The 21919-nt window shown below is 52.3% G+C and overlaps 1 protein-coding gene across 1 annotated transcript; it reads right to left on the reverse strand.

Annotated features, from left to right (window-relative positions):
• Positions 1-752: 752 nt before the first annotated feature.
• Positions 753-21479, reverse strand: C9H3orf70 (chromosome 9 C3orf70 homolog). Its single transcript, XM_069024807.1, has 2 exons — positions 21149-21479; positions 753-3892 (listed from the first exon to the last, which is right to left on the reverse strand). Exons 1-2 carry the CDS (start codon positions 21321-21323, stop codon positions 3339-3341), a joined length of 729 nt encoding a protein of 242 aa, XP_068880908.1. The 5' UTR covers positions 21324-21479; the 3' UTR covers positions 753-3338.
• Between the last annotated feature and the right edge of the window lie 440 nt (positions 21480-21919).

Here is a 21919-nt window from a genome sequence, read left to right on the forward strand (position 1 = left end):
GTGCCTGTGGGTGAAGCTCAGACCTCCCTTCTCACCTGTACTTGTGTTGGGGGTGGGAGGAGTGTGCGTGTAAAAGGCCCTTGGGGGCTGCAAGGGGCAGAGGGTGGGTGTGAAGGGCACTGATGGTCACAGAACCTTTAGCACTTTGCTCTCAGCACTGCAGCCCAGTATTGGTGGGGTTTCTGTGCTGTCACACACACGTCTCTTCCCCCTGCTCTCTTTGGCACTGGCACTTGGGTGTTTCAAGGTGCCCTCGGGGTTCCAGCTGCTTCCAGAGCCCAGCACCAGGCGGGTGTTGCTCTCCCTGCACACAGAACTCCAGTGGCTGATCCGTGCAGGGCTCATGCAGAATGGCAGGAATACGGGGCAGCACGGCTGCCTCCAGGGAGCACAGAAGCACCGGGTGTTGTGCAGAGCTCAGCTGGGCAGGAGCAGTGCCCTGGGGCCCGAGGTGCCCTGTGTGCTCACCTCCTGCCCATGAGCAGAACTACCGTGGCCTGTGTCCAGCCTGCAGCCACACGGCAGCCGGGGCAGCTCTTTCCAGGTGAGCCAGCGCTGGGCCATGAGGCTGCCCACCAGCCCAGCATATTCCAAGCCTGGCGGGCTCCCATGGGTATGGGTATTCCCCTTCTCTGCCTGGCTCCGGGGCTGCCATCTGAAGCCGTGAGCAGCCCTTCCTTTGCTGGAAGTCCGGGAATGTTTCTCTCTAGCACGGAAAGCACGCAGGCAGTTAGGACAAGCAGGAGGCCAGTTGTTCAGTATTTTATTCAAGAGGAAATATACACACACCTCTCCCTGGCAGGGGCAGCAGCCAGCCCAGGGCACAGCTGCGACGGCACGGCCACGCCCGGGTTTGTGCAAAGGAAGGAGCCCCGTTTCCGTGGGAGCGTTCCCGATCCCGAGCCGGCTGTGGGATGGAGCAGGAGATCCCCGCGGCTGGGCCCTGCCTGCCCTCGCCAGCAGCCCCGGCACTCCCCAGAGCGCCGCTGACATTTTCCAGGAACAACAGAAGGAAGAGGCAGCTTATTGTGCTTAAGACATCTGAACAAATCCTGGGTAGGAGACACTCACAGCTTGTGGGTATTGCTAATTACTTACAGTTAAGAAAGAATGGATCCTGACAGGGGCAGGACGCTGCGGGCCCTGTGGTCTGTCTGCCACCAGCACCCCCGAGGTCACCGCCGGTGCCCGGGCAGGGCTGCGGCTCCGCTCGCCTGCAAACGAGGAGAGCTGTGCCGGGCAGGGGCTCCTGCTCACCTTCCCTGCCCTTGGGGCCCCAGGGAGAGCTGGCAAGGAGCACCCTGCCCTTGGGAAAGGCCCTGCTGCGCCAGCCCACCCATCCTGCGTGGGAAGGAGAAGCTGTTCCCAGGGCAGGAAGAGCCACCTTCTTTCCGGGAGGAAAGCTCAGACAGGCCAGGCAGGAGAGTGAGCTCGTTCAGCTCTCAACTCGGGTTATAATTGAAAGGTTAAATATGAATAAATGCTGTAGGTTTATATATGTTTCCTTCTACCTATGGAATGTGTCTGAATGGTCCAAAGACACCAAAATGTTGTTAGAAACTGTAGTTAGCCAAGAAAGACAACCCCGCCCTTAAAAATGAAATAAATCCTATTTAGTTTTACTACAGCCTTTGTTTAAATGCCCTCAGAAAAACCGAGTATTTTCAAGTGCCTTGTGAGAATGTATCTGTTCATGCAATGGCCCAAGTTCCTTGTTTCACAAGCATTGCACATTTTTATGTAAGTCATCAAAACTATAAAACCTATTATTTTTGTCCGAAAGTCTTAGTCTAAAAAGTACAGCATTACTGTGTATCCACCCATGGAAACTCCCAGACACGTGCATGTGCACAGACACACACTGTTGCCTAAATGTCTTCTAAAGATACTGATTACAAAGTGTATAAAAGTGGGAACACATTGTCAGGATACAGTGAGAGATGAGCCATCCTCTACCACAGACTATAATCTAGGATCAGTCACTAACTGTACACGTTTATACAGCCTTGGATTCACCAGGGACTTCTGAAACGCAAACAGCAACTACACAAAGAACGGCAGTAGCGCTGCGGGAACACAGGAGTTACTGGCTCCGGCTCCCTGCAGCTGCTGGAATCTGAGAGCGACTTTTTTGTTTCCTTCAAGCGGGGCGGAAGCCGAACCTCCTGTGAGACAGCTCCGCTACCAGCCGGGTGGGGGACCCCTGCTCCGAACCTGCTGCTGGGCTGGGAGCGGCGGAGCAGGAGCCAAAGCCTCCTCTCTCCGCTAGGATGACCTCAGGCTGTATTTTAACAAGCTCACACGCCTCCGAGCCCGTGGGCCACCTCCCAGGGGCATCTCCACGCTGTCCCCAAGCTCTGCCAACACAGTGGTGTGGCTGGTAAAATTCTGTTTGTTTAAACTTTGTTATTCTTCAGGCAAATGCAGGCCCTGAGGCTGTTTGGTCCTGAGTGTCCGGCACCAAAGAGCCCAGGAGGAGGCAGAGGCGGAGCCAAGGGCGGGTGTTCGGAGGTAGTCGCTTCCTTCGCCTGTCCTGGTACTCCCCAGTCCAGTGTGGTATTGGTTAGATGGCCATGCCCCACCTCTGCCTGCTCCCCCTCCTGCCCACCTGCAAAAGCCAGACCCCCCTTCCCAAGATCCAGGCGGAGAAAAGGGACCAGCTGGATTCAGGCAACTCATCCCCCTGCAGAGCATGAGCTACCTTCTCAGAAGATTTCAGAGCCTGGCCTACCCTCAGCAGCTGCTCAGTGCATAGCCTGGAGAAAAGTTGGAGGCACTTTGTGCATTCTCTAGCCTGCCATTCCAACCTGCTGGAGGTGTGGTGCCAACAGCCTCGGAGAAGGGTCACACCAGCACCAGGAAGAGGCCGGACAAGGCGCCAGGACAGACAGAGACGGGAGAAGCCTCGTGTAGCTGTTTGAGAAAGAGTAAGGGCACCTCGGTTTGCTGCTCCAGGCACGCACCCCCCGTGCTCTGAGGGCTCCCTGCCAACAACCCGACAGGTGGAAACATCTCGAGTGGCACGTCCTCGTGTGAGAAGTTGTGTGGGGGGTAACCCAGACCAACAAAAGGGCCTACTTCTGCTAGAAAAGTCTTAAGATTTGTCACTACCTTACGTGCAGACGTGGGAGAGCTGATCAGGCTGAGAACGTGTTAAAATTGCTCAGGCTGTTGCTAGTTCACCATATGTAAGTCCTGTGACCGCGCTCCCATGACAGGAATCTGAAATATCAAGTGCACTGGAAAAAAGGGATTGTCAGAAAAAACGGAAAATAGAAATACTACAAAAGCAACATTACTGAGAAGGAAGTGGACTGAGCCGATGCCGACTTGTGTGGTTACACAGTGGTTTCTATAGTCTCAATCACTTCCATCTCGCACTGCGAGGGCGACAGGAGCGGGCATTCGTCCGGCTCCCAGCTGCTATCCGGGCTGTAATCTTCCTCTGAGCTCAGCTCGGCCACCCCCTCCGTGTCCTCGTCACACGACTCCACGTAGTGAACCCCCACGGCATTGATGCCGGAGTCCTCGGAGCTGGAGGGGGACGAGCAGTGCTCTGGTTTTGGTGTATTGCTCTCCTTTGGGATTAAGGCATTGCGGACGGAGCCCTCGTCGGGCTTTGCCCTGTGCGGGGCGGGCGGCTGGCGCTGCACGTAGCACATCTTGCCGTTGATGCACTTGACGCGGTAGTTGTCGATGAACAGGTCGGCGATGGTGCAGAACTGCGGCGCCTCGGGCGGCAGCGGCGGCTGGAAGGCGGGAGCGAACTTGAGGAAGTGCTCGGTGAGCGACACCGAGATCTGGATGGTGTTGGGGGACTCCCGGGGCCGGACGGGGATCTCGGTGCTGGGGAGCTGCTCCACGGGCGTCATGGGCTGGTAGACGTATTTACCTGTGGGGACACAGAGGAGCAGCGTTTAAAGGTTGCTGCCTTTGAATCAGAACCGAAGCGGTGACGTTGACACCCTTGGACACCACCAAGAGTTCCCTGCTGGCAGCAGCCGCTGCTTCTCTTGGGGCCTCTCCAGGTACGGATCCTGTGACACCTCATGCTGCAGGTAAGCACTGCCTCCTGTACCCCAGTGCTGCTCCTCTCCCTGCCCCTGCCTCGAGGACAGCTGTAGGACATGACTAACTCTGGAGAATTTACTCCAGGGGCACAACTCCATAGCCATGAAGGGGGAAAGATGCCAAATCTGCTCACCCCACCTTCTAGGAGAAAGGAAACTGATGAGATTCTCAGAGGCTTTTTTCCCCCCACTGAACATGTCATGTAAGTTCTAGCTTACATCTTTGCTACAATGATCAAAATTTTAATACATCATTATTATTCCAGTGAGTCTCCTTGCATGTGTTTCCATGTTCTTTGTTTCTTCTAAATCGTGTTCTTCCATATTATAAACCAGGAGTTCATACATTACTACAACTAGAATTTTAAGGCAGAAAATAAGGGAATTTCCAAGCTTTAGAAATGCTTTTGGCATCTTGATTATCTGGTTAAGTAGTAAGAAAATAGGATTATGTTGGTTATATTGAGCAGAACAAAGTGTGAACTGAACATCTTCACTAAAAGAAATAAATAAGAGAGCAGAAAATTGGGACTATGTCAGGAAAAACTGAGAAACCCGAGGCTATGCCTAAGACTGTAAACCGCTGCATTTTATTTGCATGAAGCCTCTGAAAGATTCATGTCTCCCCAGGGGCTCATCCGGTGGGAAAGCACAAATTTCCAGAAGCCCTGTGAGTAGTGGGGCTGTCGGAAGAGTTTTGCTGCACGCGCTGCAGCTCCTGCTTTGCACAGGCAGCAAATGCACCAAAGCACGGAGGGGCTGTGCGGGTGCTTGGAGCTCTCCAGCTGAGGGGCAGAAGGCTCCTTCATTAAGGAAGGCTGAGTGCTGGTGTGTTTCCAGCTCAGAGGTCGGTGCAGCCTTTCCCCCTGAATCACCCGCTCCTTTGGAACATCGCAGAATGGCTCGCGTTGGGAGGCACCTTAAAGATTCACGGAGTTCCAATCCCGCTGCCCTGGGCAGGGACACCTCCCTCCAGACCAGGCTGCTGCAAGCCCCAAGGAAGGGCTCGCTCGCCCTGCAGCGCCTCTCCGCAGCAGAGCATCCCCCCGAGGCTGGGGATCCCTCCCAGCCCTGGGAAGAGCCGGGGCCCACGCACAGCCTGAGCTCTGCCAGCTCCGGGACGTCACCGGGAACCTCGAGCACCGGGAAAGGCTTTTCCCACCCCGCTGCGCTGTTGGAAGGGAAGGCTCGTGTGAAAAGTCGGCTGGGACTTCCACGCCCCGTAGCCCAAGGACAGGGAGCACAGCAGAAAGGCCTCGGAGCCGAAGGAAGAGCTCTGGAGCGTGGGAGAGGCTCCAGGCACGCCGAGGGAAGAGCCCACCCGTGTGCCATGGGAGGAGAGCGCAGACAGAGCTGGCAGCAGAGGGAAGTGTGTGAATGGCTTTGACCAGCTCCCCTCGAATACCTCCTCCAGTGTTTTCTCCCTACGATCTGTGGAATGGTAATTGTTAACAGAGCCACGGGGAAGGCTCAGTGACAACAAATCGAGATTTTCTCCTGTCTGCTTATGGCTGGATGACAGAAAACACAAAGCCATCCTCTCCACTTGCCATCTCTACCATGGTGGAGTTCCTAAACCTGCTGTGACTCAGAAGAATGAGTGCTGGCATCCAGCGGCTGCGTGCTCCAGCCACAGGCAGAGCACAGCTCTCACTCCTCCGGCACAGATCCGTGGTTCTGGCAGTCTCAGATCCGTGGTTCTGGCAGTCTCTGAGCGATGGGGTCCCTTGGAGGTTTCTCAAATCTTGTGGACAGAACTTCCCTAGGAAGCTCCTCACCTTCACAGCCACAGCAGCAGCCCACGGCTTCCTGCCATCTGCTGCTTCCCAGAAATCCTTCTGTGAAATTAGTGAACATTAAATATGCCACTGCCTTGCAAAGCCCCACAGCTGATGATTACTGTGCTCCTGGCTGGGATAGTGTCTGATAAATTCAGCTCATGGAAACTGAAGTGCAGCCTGCCCTTGCCTGAAACCACGACGCTCTATTTATCCCTAGTTTTGGAGTGCTTCTGTGTGGGCTCCTTTGACAACCAATGATAAAATAAAACCAGATACTGGTGAAAAATATTTCTTCAACTCAATTCTGTGCCACCTCTGTTTGAAGAGTCCAAGGAAGGGTCCAGTGAAGATTTTACCAGGATGAAGAACAAAGGTGTCTGTACAAGAGGACTCTTTTTCCACTTAAAACAGCCACCACGTGCTGGCAGAAGGATGTTGGGAATAAAAAGTAATGGATTTAAGCCGAGGAAGCTTACAGCACGGGCATGGAATGGCAAAGCAAAGCCTCCTCAGTTTGACTTTTTTGGTGTTTGTTTTTCCCCTTTTGGGAAAAGAAGAAGAGCAGTGGCTGGGGCAGCCAAGGAGCTGCTGGGAGCTCAGCTGGTTGCTCCTCCACCGCAGCCGCACGCAGCAGCTCCCTGCGTGTCTCGGGCTGCCCCGCTGGCACTAATTCCAGGGCAGGAGCAAAGAGCAGCCATTCCCTGAGCACAGGATTTCAGAGCCTGTCTGTGTGACCTCCGGGGCTGGAACGTTCCTCACGTGCCAAGGACACCCTGCCAGGGTAAAGCAGGAATCGGCCAACACACAACAAAGAGAATTTTCCATGTTAACTGATTTCTACATTTCTTTAGAATTCTGGTATAAGTTTGTCAAGTCTTAACTGTTTTTAGAGGCAATTTTAGACAGATTAAACTTGTGTCAAAACATGACCAGGTGCTCAGAACTGGGGCTGTCAGACTGGATCACAGACAATGCTGTGCTCACAGCCTCGGCTACCACTCCTCACCCTACATAATGCATGGAAACACCTCAGCCAGGATGCAGCCTATGAAAAATAAATGCAGAAATTAGAAATAAGATTGCCCCTCACCCCTGCAGCTTGCAGGATTCCCAGGGCTGGCTTTTTCACTAGAAATGTCCCTAGAAGCACAAGTCCCCAGGTTCTCTTATAATCCATCTTAATCTGATCAAACACCCGTGGAAATCAACAGCAATAGTTTTGCTGACTCTCAACAGCTGGCAACAGTCTGTGATAAAACAGTACTTTGAGCACCTATTCTGATCCATCCCATTTAATACACTAGCTCAGAACTTATTGCCTATTTATTCCAAGTCAGCTGAAGGACTCTGTGACTGCTCTGTGCTGATGAACACTCCTGTAAATGACAGTGTTCTGCACAAATACAGATGTCACACAAGACACCTCATCCCAAGCTGTTTCCTGGGTCACTTCCCCACCACTGCCTGTGTGGAAGGTGGTGAAGGAAAAATACTGCACATGTCAAACACAAACTCCAAATCCTGTGAAAAGAAATCTGCTGCATTTGCAGAAGTCTGGGCAGTTCTTGTGCACTTTAAGAGCTGCTGTGAAGAGGTGTCACAGTTCTGGCTCTGCACTTCCACCACCATGGCAAAAGGCTCAGGGGGAACGAGAGCCTGCTCCTCTCCTGGAAACCAGCAACTGTGTCTGTGAGATCAGGCTCTGCCAGAATGACTGCCATGGTAAGTCTTGGCTGTCCATGACAGCCACTGCCTGACAGGTGAGAGGATGAAATGAGAGACCCCAGAAACAGGTCTATAGGCTATTTCTCCCCGAGCCTGCTCCATGCTAGGGGCATTATCCCCCACCATCACTGCCCCTCTGTCTGACCCTCGCAGTGACAGCAGCCTGTGCACAACGAGAAAGGGACCATTGTTTCTCTGTTTCTTCAGCTGGCCTTTGTGCCAGCACACAAACCAAATCCTCAGGGACCTGGCACACGCTACAGCCAATACTCAACTGCAGAACAACTATTCAAATATGTCCAAGGAAGTGAGTGCTGGGCAGTGCTCATCTCCCTGTTGCTCTGTGCACAGGAATAGGATTTCTATTGCCAAATCGGATGGATGCTGTTCCCCAAAGCCTTGGCTCCATGCCTCCACTGAGCCTGCCAGCAGGCTAAGGCAGGATCCAGCTGAGCAGGGAGCTCTATCATCACCTGCACACCTCCAGCAAACTCGGGCAACTCGGAAAATTTTTTACATTTGTGGCACTGTTAACCAGAACTACGTGGCTGATTGACTGGAAGCTGTATTAGAGAGCCTCCTGCTTCCAAAGCCCCAAACCAAGCCTTGGGAAACAAGCCACGAGGTCACATCTCTCTGATTTTTTGCTAATTGGGCAGTCTGCATGCATCCTCACCAAACAGACACAAAACAGCAGCAATTTCCGTGGCTAATACAAAATAACTTAACCATGAAATAAGCAGAGGTGCTGCTGGAAAATTTTCTTTTCCACTTCCCTCCATCCCAGCATTCTGGTTTACCTCTAACACTCATTAACGTGCTTGGCATATTGAAAAAAAAAAAAAGTCCAGCTTTCAGGAGGGAGGTTTCTTATAAATTCTCCAGTTTTACCCTCTCAAGATGCTACCTTGGAGGACTTAGTCCTAATAAATAACACCATGAATTGCACTGCACTTCAGAAAATGGTAAGAGAGAGCTGTGGATCTTACAAGTCTAAGTCAGCAATACGTACCACGGGTATTTGTTCTCATGCAAGGCATTTAGACATCTATTAACTGAAAGATAAAATCTTTTTTTCATATGTATTCTTCCCCCTGCAGCTGCTGGAACAAATATTTCTACAGCCTCCCATCTGCCAGCTCATCTATCTCCAAAAATCAGCGAGGTTAACGAAGACCTGCTACTTGCAGGCTATTGAACGTGGCCTGGCTCAGCTTAGGAACTGTTCCTGTGTGGGCTGAGCACTTGTGGAAGTCCCAGGCAGAGGTGGGCTGAAGGTGAACTGGCTCTGGTCCCATGGAATCTCCATGCCTTTGGCTGTGGTGGATGCTCCAGAGGGGCTGGAGCTGTGACCCCAGGGCACAGTCCATGGCTGCCACAGGCCCCCAGTGAGGGTGGGGAGGGAGGTGTCCTGTTCACCAGCAGGGAGCTGCTCCCTAAACGCCGGTGACTTGGTGCTGCCCGAACATACACCTGTGTAACAGCACCAGCTATCCCCCCCTGTGAAGTCCAAGGGGATTCTCACTCCAGCTGTGCCAGACTTTCCTACTGCCACTTGCAACCCTGCCAAAAAATTCAGCTCACACAGGAGGGGAATTGGTCCCACTCGGGAGAACATAAAAACCCTCTAATTAAATACCACACAGCTCTGAAGGAGTGAAGGCAAAGGAAGCATTCATAATGCATGTGTGACAGGAGACAGCGCTGCCTTGGAGGGGTTCCACATTATTCCAAGGAGAGCTCCCTGCACAGCTGTTCTGTGTGTGGAAAGCTTGGAGCTGAGCTTCTCGAGCACTGGCTTTCCTCACAGCAAGACATGAACAACCAAGTGCTCTTCCAGCAGCACTTGCTCCACATCTCCTGGGCGTGGCAGGGGAGCTGGGTCTGGCTGTCGGGAAGCGCAGTGCCCATGGCAGCTGTCTGGCAGGCGGGCACAGCTCCGAGCTGCAGGGCTGCCCTGCTGCCGGCGGTGGCACAGCGGCCCCAGGACAGTACAAAGGTTGTCACGCCCACCTGGGTTTCCAGGGTCCCCCAGGGCAGTGGGTGGCACAGGTTCTCCAGCCCAGCCTGAGGGCACGGGAAGGAACCGGGTATGGATTCAGCGCTGGCACAGCAGAACCTTGGGGCAGGGGAGAGTTTCGTCCTTCACTGACTGAAGCAAAGCTCACTGCACACCCTGGACAGGTTTATGGAGGGCACTCAGCACCCTCAGCCTGCTGGAGGTGCCCATCACACCTGTTGTTGCCAAGTGCCCAGCAGAGCAGAGTTCCATCGGGAAGTGTGATGGTGGGCTGGGCACCTACCTGGGGTTGTTGCCTTCCAGCCCTGCCAGCTGAACAGTGGACAAAATGACTGCTCTGGCCTTCCTCCTCCTCCTCTCTCCAGTTACATGCACAGCTTGGAACAACAAACCCTTGCAAACAAAGGTTGCCCTACCCATAAATACTCACCGAGGACTATCACAACTCCAAACTACGCTTAGAGCACAGTTCTGACTTTTTCAGAGGGGCGAGAACAAATGGAAGGAGAAACCTGGAGCACATTTACAGATGGCACATGTGAAAAACCCCACTGCTCACCTAGCCTGCACTTCTTTGTGATGTGTGGAACAGACATCACGTCATACGGGCTGCGTGGTGACCGTAAGATGTGGAATGAGCCACCAGAGGAAATGGAAAACATTTCAGGACACTGAGGCACTGCCAGATTTACAGGCTCAAGGAGAGCTGAACTGGGCCATTGGTGGTTATAATAATGCAAAACTGAAATCATTGTCCACCTTGAAGAAGCCTCGTAGATAAAGATATGCAGCACCTCAGTGCAAGTGGTATTTCTGCCAAAGAACTTTGAAAAAGCACTGAGATTGCTCAAACAAATTTCTAATGTGGGGAATGCAAACAGAACATTCCGCATACCTGCAGGAATTCTGGCAGAACTAGAAGGCCCAGTAAGGGATCACAGAAGAGACTCCAAGGGCACAAATCAACTCAGCAAAGGAACAACAGAAAAAGAAGGCACGCAGCAGGACCTGAGCAGGCTGGAAGTGCAGCAGGAAGGGCTGGCAGGCTCTGCCCTAACAGAAATGTAGCACTGCAAAGGGCTCCTTCTCACAGAAGCACCTCCATCCGAGCACTAATGAGTCCATCCCATTCCAGACCCCATCCAAGCACAGGGAAGAACCAGTGCAGCAATGTTTTGGCAGTGGCTGCCCAGGAGCAATTCCATACAGCTGCCAGCTCTCTCCTGTGGAGGAGCGGTGTTCCCTCCCTGCTGTGCAGCCAGACAGCTGTGCCAGCCCCTGACTCGACGTTTTTCACAGGAAACCAACACAGAGGGGGAAAAAAATCAGAAAGTTTTTCCTCATCAAATTTGTATTTTAATGCCCTTTTGTCTTGATCTGTTTTAAATACAAAAAGGATCATGACAGTACATGCTGTGAGCTGTCTAAGCCTTTGAGGAGTTTCTGTGCACATCAGCTTAAGAGCAGGTAACGCTTAAATGCAAACAGACCCTGGAGCTTCCTCCATCATCCCTGCTCTTCCCTCTCACTGCTTACACGGATTTACTGGACTTAGAGAAAAAACAACCCTGAAGGCTTGAGGGATGTTCCATGCAGCCATAAACCCTCTTAAAGGGGCCGAATTTGCTCACTAACCCTTGTATGGGAACAGAGCACCAGAACCCAAAAAGGCAGTGAGCAGCAGCACACACCACGTGTGTGTTCTGGAGGAGCTCTTTCCTTTCAGTATCTGGAGAATGTCACCCATACCACAGGTGCTCCTAACCCCAGCTCCATGCTGGGTTCCAAAAACAGGGAAGCACAGGCATGGAAAGCGTGGCACAGCCCTGGTTACCTCCATCAGCGTGGCAGCTGGGCAATACCACCCAAGCTCTGAATCCAAGGATATTCATCTTCCAACATCCCTTCCCAACCCACCCCCAAAGGCCAGAACAGCCACTTCTTACACATTCCCCTGAGAAATTTTATCCCCCAAGTTACACTAGATATTTTTAAAATTCAGTAGAGAAAATAGCAAAAAAATGGCTTAGTGCTAAATATTTATTCTACAACCCCATCCCTGTGCACCATCTGCTCAAGCTTCAGCAGCCCATGGTTTCCATGCAGCCAGTCAGTGTGCTGATATGGAAACAAAGCAACATAAGCACAGCTCCATGTCAAACTACCCAGAAAACCATGGCATTGCCTGGCAATCAAAGGCACTGGAGGCACAAGATCCAGTTGTTTTCCAGGTGTGTGGTATGTGCTGCAGGGGGCACCTGGAGCTTCTGCATGTGATGGAATGCTTTCTTGGGAATTCTCAAATAAGCAGAACAGCTCACCAGGCCCTTGAAGGAAAAGTCCTCTCCAAAGACCTGCACTCTGCACCCACAGGGGACAGCTGGGGCAGGAGGCTGGGTTTTGCAGCTTGGAATAGATGCATCTCTGTGGCCACAGAGTTTTCCTGGTGGCTGACTGGAGAAGCAATGGCCCATGGGATGTGCTGTACCTGTGCTGCTCCCTTCCTGTGGCCAGAGCCAGGATCTCCTGCTGGCACATCATCTGTGCAGTGGCTGTGTGGGAGCAGGAGCCCTCAGGCTGGACAACAACACATTCCACAGTGCTGGGAACAGGGTCCTTATTCCCAACACACTTTTAACCCTCATCCCAGTGCTGTTGCTGGTGCCTCATGCACACCTCCATTCACACACCATTCAAATCAAGCTATTTCTACCACAAGCCTCTAGAGAACCCATTTCTGGGGAATTTAAAGGACTGCTCTCCCTGCTTGCGCCCGGAACACGTCACCACGTGGAGCTGAGGAGTGCAAGTATGGGCACCAACACTCCCATTGGAGGGGGGGATCCAGCAATGCTCTGCATGAACAAACAGAAGCTCAAGTACCACCACTGGAGGTGGAGCAGGTGGGTATCACACTGAGCCATTGTGTCACACAGTGCCACTGCAGGCAAGTGACTTGGAGCACCTGGGCAGTGCAGCTGGGAGCACACACAGCTCTCTGCTGTGGCACAGTGAGCCAGTGCTGGCAGAGGTGGGAGCATCGCCCTTGGCTTCACATCCAGAGAGTCGAGATCCCACAGGACCAGCTGGAGAATGGCTCCTGTGCCAGCAGATCAAGGTCTACTGGCACAGGGAGGAAAAACAAAGCAAAAGGTGAGTGTTTCCCTCCACCTGCCCTGCCTACAGCTGGGCTAATGCTGGTGGGCTGCAGGAAGGCTGCAGGAGCTGGTCAGTCCACCCTGCCACACCTGATGCTGTTCCAACCTTTCACAAGAGACCAGGGACACGAAGGAGGGAGGGAGGGAGTGCAAACACCTGGAGTGGGGCTCAGGCTCAGGAAAGCACTGAAATCCAACCAGGCAGCCATGCAGCGTGGAGCAGGCAAGCATCCTGCCTAGAATGGCTGCAGGTGTGCGCCAGTACCAGCATCATGTGGCAGGGAGAGGGACAGCCAGAGCCTGGCACAGAGCTGGGCACAGCAGGGAGTCATTTCAGGGCTGGGTGCAAGTACACAACCAAGCAAGCAGCCTCGAGAGCAGACGTGTGGGCTCTCGAGCTCCGCAGCCACCAGTGAGAACAAGAATACAAATGCATGCCTCTTGCTGAAATTGTTTTACAACATAGGTTATGTATAAATTCCAACTGTTACGTGGCCTAAATTAAAGTATGGATATGTTAAAAACAAGGCCCAGTTGCCAAGCAATCAGTTTTCACTCTCCCAGTAGGTTTTTGACTTCCATCTATGTGAATATACTCAACTATCACCAAAAAAACCTCCAAATTGCACGAACTGCACTTCTTGAGTTCTGTGATCAGTCACTACATAAAAATTGATTAGTGGAAGAATCAAAGCCATTATGAAAACATACCCTGTATCTTGTGGGCAGATAAATTCATGGAGGTGCTGGAAGAAAAACCACAACACATTAAACCAGGATAACTTTATATGCAGAGAGAGAGATGCTCTACCTGGAATCCAATCTACTGTCAACCAGCTTTTGCATTAGTATAAGCTTGTGCCATCCATCAGCAGCTAAGCCCACACTGTCACAGCTCTCGTTCAGGAACATCTTACACTGTTTGTGAGTAAAGCATTTTGCTTTTTGTTCTTTATAGAAACACAGTTTTCTAGTAGAGCCTCACCAGTGTGCAGAAGTGAGTTACCAAGGCTGGCAGTGAGTCATGAAGTGTACAGCAGCACTGGTTAAATTGAGAGCCATTACATAAGAACACCCCAAGATGCCCCTGCTCTACAAGCCTGGCTCTGCTGGTTGCAGCAACACGAGCGGCGACAAAACGTGTTCCTGATGAGCACACAGGTGCTGCCAGGAAATTGGAGGTCCTGTGCCAAGCACCTGAGAGGCCTCTCAGTGCTTCCAGCAGACCTGAGCAGTGTCAGCTCTGCAGACCCGCAGGATGGAAGTCACAGCGACGACAATCTTGTGACTCAGTCTCATGGGACAATACAAGGCTATGACCACAGGCTGCCATTTAAGACCCATGAAACATCCATCAAGAACCACAAGAGGGAGGATGATGTGACAGCAGGCACTTTTGCATCGGGCACTGGCATTAAGCAGGCTCGCAGATTCAAGCTGGCAAACAGATTCCCTCACCTGCAGAGTCCAGGAAGGAAGCCACACGCTCGCCACAGGCACTGAGCTCCATGCAGATTTTATCTTTAGGCTGTTCCTCTGCAGTGAGAAAAGTGCCAGCAGCCTCTCACCAGCAGGAAGCCCCCGGAGCAGGAGCACAGGCCCAGCCCTCACCGTGCAGGATTCAGGACACCCTGAATTCACAGATAACCCCACCAGCTGACGAGACACAAGATTAATAAACTTTTTCTTCAGAAGTACTTGCTTCTGGTAGGAAACATCCCCAGCCTTGTCCCTTCAGGCTTCACAAAACCAGCACTTAACCCTTCAAGCAGCTACAGAGGAAGGGTGTCAGTTATCTGCTGCTCTCAGAGGCTCTTACTAGCAGATCACTGAGTTTGGGGCAAGCAGATGTAATCCTTTGTGAATTATGCTTCTCAGGTGGACAGACAGATTACAGAACAGCCTCATAGTCACGCATGACAAAGAGTTTTTGGCTGGCAGGAAGTGTTTTGGTCCCTTTTTCTTAGACTTCTGGAGAAAGAAGTGCAGTGATTTCTGTTCAATCACGTATGAGCTGTGCAAGAGTTAGTCCTACGAGACACACTGAGCAAGTAGCCTGAATTCAGAGATTTTCCTGTGGTCTAATTCTGTTAAGTGATATCTGGGCCTTTGTTAATAATAGTAGAACATGCATGTCTCTAAACATTATAGTAAGGATTCAAAATGAATGCCAGTAGGTTCTTCCAGAGGCACTGACATTCCCACAGGGTACAACGGATCGACATGTGTGGGTTCTCTTAGCAATGGTACCTTCATACTGTGATTTACAGATTGCAACTAAAACCTGAGGAACAAAATGCCATCTGGGTCTGGGATGGTGCACCCATAAAAACTGCCAGTGTTTTTCCTTAGAGTAACTTCAGAATATATTAAGCTGACATTCTTTCATTGGTTGTGTACAGCTTAGTGAAACGAAGCTGGAATATCATAGCTCTTCAAAATACAGGTGAAGAGAAGATCTTGCACAGCCACAGGCAACAAATCCTCATTAAAAGTCTTTTCCCATTACAAGCTGCAACATTCACCTTTCTGCAGCTCCTGCCTGGCGCTCCACATAATGCACAAACATTCTGTCTGGATACATGGACTTAACTGGATGAATGTTCAAACCCTTTTCACAGCAGAAGTAAATTAAAAATGCCTATTTCTCCCAGGATTTGTGGTCATTCTCCCTCTCGACCAAGCTGTGTTTTCTGGAAATTCCCAGCCCTAGAGCTCGTAGCCCCACTGCTCAATTCCACTTCAGACAGAGTTTTCCATGAAGAAAAATGTATGAGCTCCTTCAAACACTCAGAATTTCAAACATAAGTATGTTACAACTCCCTTTCCCTGTTTATCCAATGAATCAGTCATCAGGATGTAGTTTTGCCCTGTAGAACAGTACTGCTAGAAATTCAAGCTGCCATCACCACTGGCTGCTTCCAGTGAGCTCCAGTGCACATCACCATCTGCAGACAGGGACACACACAGAGCACCGGGGCACTGCTGCCCTTCTGCTCCCTCCTGGATGTGGAAACGAGTTCTGCAGCCACCAAAACCCAACGTAAGGAAAACCCACTGGAACAAGAGCAAGGCTTTTGGAGATGAACAGTGTGTGCTGTGCTGCAGAGCATCCCAGGGCTGCGGCTGCTCCTCTAACATGCAGGGATCAACAGATGCTGGCTGCAGGCAGGCACAGCTCCTCTTTAGACCCCCAAGGGTGCACCTGAATTCCTCCCCATACCATCTCAGCTCACTTACCAGCTCTGTCAAGGAAAGCAGGGCTGCCTCACTGATTCCCTGTTCACAGTTCCCATAGGCAGACTGGGGTCTGAATAATTACATGGGCTTGGGAGATTGTCAGAGCCCCTGCTGATGGTTTCTATCGCTGGAGAGAGGGAGAGACACCTTGGAAATGTTGCTGGTGTGCACAGAGCTACGGAAATGCTGCACACATCACTGTGTGGCAGGGGGAAATGCCTGCACCTGGGCCAGGTGTGTCCCTGCCAGAGAGCAGGCAGGAGCTGCCATGGACACACACCACATCACTCTCCCTGGAAGAGGTTGAATCGAGGATGGCCTCGACAGAGAACTTTCACCAGCTTTGTGCAACAGACAACAAATGGTTTCATTTTAAAATGTTATAAAAGAAACCCACTAGTGATTCAAGCAGAGAAGCATGTGAGCAGCAGTATCTGCTCAGAGCACACCCAGGTGCAGTGACTGTGCTGATTTACCTTGTTCCCTGGCTGCAGCTGTGGGCAATGGATAAGGGATAACCCCCCTCCCCTGGCGAGCACACAGCTGGGACCGGTGAGACCCCAGCCACATGGACTGTGCCTCTGCTGGGTGCCCTCAGACACTGTGAGGAAGCAATGGAGCTCTGAGAGCCAAGAGAAACCCTGAGCTGCCTGTTCAGGTGAACAACACATGTAAATATACTCTAGTTCTACATCCCCAGAATACTGCTGGCACGGCCAAATTTAGAGAAGCCCTTCTCCTCAAAACCACCCAGAAAACACGTGCCCTTTGTGGCATGCCACCCATCACACAAACCCATTTTCTCCTCTTGGATGAAAAATGACAGCTCCTTGGATCTCTTGCCAGGCCTGCCTGACCTTGTGCAGCACCTGCCAGGTCTGGCTGCAAACTCCAGCCTAACAGTGCCATGATGTGTAATGCATGCCAGGAAGGGGAAAGCTACTCCAAGGCACACCTACAAGTGCTATCCATCACCTAGCAAACTGCAAGGGTCAGGGAGCAGGTGCATTTTTTAAAACCTTTCCTGCCACCACAGTCTTGTTCCTTGCCTGAGCCTGGCAACTGTGCTCCCTTCCTGGCCACCAAATGGAGATCTCACACTTTCCCCGTGCTTGGTTTGTTTTCTTGTAAAGGGTCCAAACAGCTGAACCTGTAAAAGTGATGGGACTGAAATTTATTTGCTGCATTTACTTTTCAATGTAAGATATGCAAGAGGCTTTAAGGAGCTAAAAGCTTGTTCTTTTGATGCTGAATCAGAGGGGAAAAAAAGCACAGAAAGGCTAATACAAGGTGGCACAATTACTGTCTATTGATGCAACTGCTGTGGAACCACGATTCATCATGTATTATTGATAATTGCAGCATAATGTACCGAGGGGTTTGCAGGGTGTTTAACAGAATGCAAGATATTCAGATGACAAATGAACCCAGTTGCAAGAGAATGCTCTGAATTGCATCAAGCCTGATGTCTTCTCCCACAGCTAATTCTTAGGAAGTAAAATTAGCAAAACACAGTCAAAATCCTGCTGTCAGGTCAGGATGGATGCAAACCCCGAGGATCTGATCCCTTCTGACATAAGCAGGTACCACCTCAGAGGCAGCAGCCTCACAGCCAGCATCAGTGCAAATCACAGCTGCAGTGGAAATCCCGAGGTGAGGGAAGGGAGGCAGACACCTTGCTGCAGACCTGCCTCTGGCATGTTTTCTCCAGCTCTGGAAAAAGTAGATCAGAGTAATTTACGGCTCTCAGCTTGCATCTAATAAACTAAACCTCACTAGGCTGTCAGAGGGGACGGGAGGAAGGTGAACAGGGGGCTGCCACCCTGGCAAAGGGCATGCACACAGGGCACAGAGCAAGCAGGAGAAACGTGGGACGAACACAGGGGCTGAAGTCAAAGCCACCTCCTGGGCCAACGCCTTCTCCCCTGCTGGGAAAAGGACTCCGAGGCTTGAGCCCTCAACCTGCTTCCACGTGGAGGCTGGAGCCGGCACAGCCTCCCGCAGCAGCCAGGGGAGGATGCTGCGGACCCTACGGCAGCAGGGATGAGGTGCTCCGGCGCTCCCGGGCAGAGCCCGGCGGCTCCAGCGGCAGCCGAGGCAGCCCAGCACCCTCCCATCGCAGCCTCCCCGGGCACACCCGTCCTGCGCGTTTTTCACGCCCTTCTTACGGAGCCTGTCCCCGCGTTCAGAGCTCCCCAGGCACGGAAGCGCTTTAGAAAAACACCACATAGGCAAATCTGCTCCCCACCGAGGCTGAAACAGACCGAAAAGGACCTAAAATAAACTCCAGGCTTAGACACAGAAGTCATGCAGGCACGCAGGGCAGCTGAGGCTCTCGGAGCTGTTGGATACACTGAAGAGTCTCCCTGCCAGCTATTATTGCCATTTTATGGACAGAGAAACATCCGAGGTAAAGAGAGCGCCTACAGTACTGCTCACTTCCGAGCATGCCAACCTCAATGGCTTTGGGGAATTCAGACTGGGTTCTTTCTCAATTATTCCTTCCATAGCCAAGTGGCTCTGCAACGCTAAATTGCTCCTGTCACTGAAGTAAGCAGATGTGATCCTGAATACACATGAGGAGACAATCTCCTCATCATGGCATGGTGAGTGTTTGTAATTTCTCAGTGTAAGTGCACTTTAACTGAGCTGACATTCTCCAGGACCTTGGCCACTGATGGAAAACAATACTTCAATGGCCCTTTTAATTGATGTAGAGCTTCCTGTACCCCAATACAGCTCTTAAGAGTCACAGAAAAGCACTTTCAAGAACCCTCTGAGGATTCCCAAGTCGGTATTACAGCACTGTGTTTATGGAAGATAACTCCCAATGCTGTTTAATTACATCTCTGACCTCTATACAATTTCCCATTATAGACCTCATTCTTACCCCCTTTAAGTCCAACTCAACTCATTCCACAGGAGTAGGATACAAAGAGATCCTTAGCTCTGAAATTTGCATTAGGAAATGAGGGGCAAGAAGGGAGCGCGCTTCTCCATGGCTTTCAGAAGATTAAACGAGGCAATGAAGTGTGTGACTTCCCTTAAAATCTTCCATTTAAAATCCTGGTTTCATGAGGCAAAGGTATCCTAATGTTTCCTTAGCCATAAAGGAGGGATTGAGAAGGAAGTCTGTACTTCTTGCAAATGCTATAACTATTTTTAAATCTTACAATTGCCACACAGAAGCAAAGGGTTGGATGGGATCTTAAGTAGTCTTTCCAAGAGGGAAGCAGCTCCATGTAATGCCTAAGACCCCTGTCTTAGGGGAAGCAGCTCCATGTAATGCCTAAGACCCATGTCTTAGGGGAAGCAGCTCCATGTAATGCCAGGACCATTCCCTGAAGGACCATGACTCCTCACCTTCTCAAGTACTCTGTTCCCCTCCTTCCTTTCTCTTTCTAGTTATGATGTTTTCCAGAATCCAAAGCTAAACTCTCCTTGTCACAGGTAAGGGATACCTGGTTATCTGCCACATCTGTGCAGAGCAGGACTCAAACACAGCTTCTCTGCTTACACTTTGCAAAGCTCATCATCCCTCCCTCAATCTTTTACAGCCCAAACAACCCTTCCTTTTGCACCCCCTTGTAAAGCATATTTTCTAAGCTGATCTCCGCAATCTCCTCCCCAATTCTCCTACTGCTCTATAAAGCACAACACCCAAAGCTCAGCCCATCAGCCTGGTTTCCTCATCGCTGAGCTGAAGAGACTAATTAAATTGCACACTTGCCATGCTCCTGGTAATGCATCCCAAAGCAAAGGCTGGGGTTCTGGGTTTGGCTTTTCTGCCTCAGAGACCTCCCGCTGCTGACGCACAGGCAGTTTGTGATCCATCCTAATCCCCAGATCCCTCTCTGCAATGTCGCTTCTCCAGGTGTTCCCAGCTCCATGTTTGACTTCCCAATGCCAGGACTATTCCCAGATGATTTTGGGTAACATCTCCAGTTTATAAGCACCACTTTGAGCCCTGATCCTGTACTCCAGAGTGCTCATAAGTTTATATATCTTGATGGTGACCACAAATAACAGACACCAGGGAAAGGCTGGGAGGAATCTAGGTCATAATTTGAGAGCCTTTGTGATATCAATCAAACACCAGTGAGACATCCCTCTCTGTGGCACCTTCTCACACAGACAGTTGTGCCACACAGTACTCAGGGCACAGACAGAAGAAAATCTTTTGTCCTGAACTGCTTTCAAATGAGCCCCAAATCAAGGCAAAATTCCTGAAATGAGTATTTAATTGATATAAAAGCTTGCATCCAAACAAAAGCTGGCTTTTGGGGCAGCCCCTTTTCCCCGTGAAACAAAATTTGCAAAAAGTGCGTGTGAAGGGGAATCCATGTAGGAGACTAAATTACAAGGAGAGATGGCAATGGGAATGGATTTAAAAGGAGAATGGGATGTCAGGAGTCCAGGAACACCTTCAGCAGCACCAAGTAACGCTCACATAAGGGTCCAGTATTAACCTTGGCCATCCAGGCTTTAAGATCTCCAGAACCCAACACGACCCAAGTGCATGGCTCCATCACCATTTCCTGACCTCGCATCAACACGCTGCTGGGAAAGCCTGCTCTTCAAGGCTCTACGTGATTAATTATTCATCAAACTATGTTTGGACATCCACAGTTCAATCTCAGCCTCCATGATTAGATACATCAGGATCTTGAATACCGATATTAAAGTCGTTGGGCGCCTTTTCACCAGAGTTGGCTCAACACTGGATTTTGAAGCTATCTGCTATATATAGCCTAAAGCAGTTACCTCTCTGCTCAAAGGGGTTTATGCCTGTAAAAAGAAAACCATAAGCATCGAGAATGAAGTGGCTGGTACGAAGGAGAGTGGTGCCGAGCCAGTGCCACAGCCCACCCTCCGGCCGGCTCACGGGGGCGAGGGGAACTGGGACCGCAGGCCCAAAAGAACTCTCCGGGCTTCGCTGCTACCGCCCCTCCGGGAGCAGAGCCCGAGGTCAGGGACCCACTGGGGCCGCCTCGGCACGGACAGCTCCGGGAGAGGGCTGCTCCCGGCCGCGGGGCGGGACGGGACGGGACAGACAGAACGGGACGGGCGGTGAGGCAGCGCGCGGGGACCGACAGGACATTCGGGACGGCCGGGACCGCGCGCCCCCCGCCCGCTCCCTCGCCCCCCACTCACAGTGGCACCATCCCAGGTGGCAGCACCAGTGCAGGCGGAAGCAGCGGCCGTGGCTGTGGGTGGCGCAGAGCGAGAGCCCGTCGCAGGGCTGGAAGTCGGGTCTGCCCGCGCAGCTGCGGGCGAGCGCCTGAGCCTCGTCCAGCTTCTCGCTCTTCGCCGCCGCCGCCCCGCTCATGGCGCCGCCGCTCCGCCCGCAGCCCCCGCGCCGCAGCGGCCAGAGGAGGAGGAGGAGGAGGAGGAGGAGGCGGAGGAGGTTGAGGACGAGGAGGAGGAGAAGGAGGAGGAGAAGGCGCCGAGCCGCAGCGGGGACCGCCCGCCCGCCCAGCGCCGCGGGGGCAGCGCCGCGGGCAGGGCCCGGCCGCCCGCCCCGCCCCGCCCCGCCCCCGTCCCGCAGCACCGCCCGCGGTACCCCGATGGCCGCATCCCCCGATGGCGCTGTCCCCCGATGGCCGTACCTTCCCGTGGCTCTGTCCCCCGATGGCTGTGCCCCACGATGGCAGTGCCCTGCGGTGACCGTGGTCCCTCACAGCTGTGCCCGCGATGGCCGTGCCCCCGATGGCTGTGTGCCCTGGCGGCCGTGTCCCGCGATGGCCATGCCCCTCGATGGCTGTGCCCCTTATGGCTGTGTCCCCCGGCTGGGGGGAGGGTGACCCGCGGGCTGCCCTGCGCGGCGGGGTGAGCCCGGGACGGCGCCCGCGGGCGCTGCCGGCAGCCTTGGCTCGCTGCGAGAGTTCGCGGCTTTCCAAAGGCGCTTGCGGCGGCCGGAGCGCA

The sequence above is a fragment of the Aphelocoma coerulescens genome, chromosome 9 (assembly GCF_041296385.1).
Source record: "Aphelocoma coerulescens isolate FSJ_1873_10779 chromosome 9, UR_Acoe_1.0, whole genome shotgun sequence".
In the NCBI taxonomy this organism is placed as follows: Eukaryota; Metazoa; Chordata; class Aves; order Passeriformes; family Corvidae; genus Aphelocoma; species Aphelocoma coerulescens.

Bases quoted from the DNA above. Each gene is read 5' to 3' on its own strand.
- C9H3orf70 (XM_069024807.1), bottom strand. From the start codon at position 21,323: ATGAGCGGGGCGGCGGCGGCGAAGAGCGAGAAGCTGGACGAGGCTCAG. The intron at 3,893-21,148 runs GTGAGTGGGGGG...GTGTCCCCACAG, and splicing joins CCACCTGGGATGGTGCCACT to GTAAATACGTCTACCAGCCC.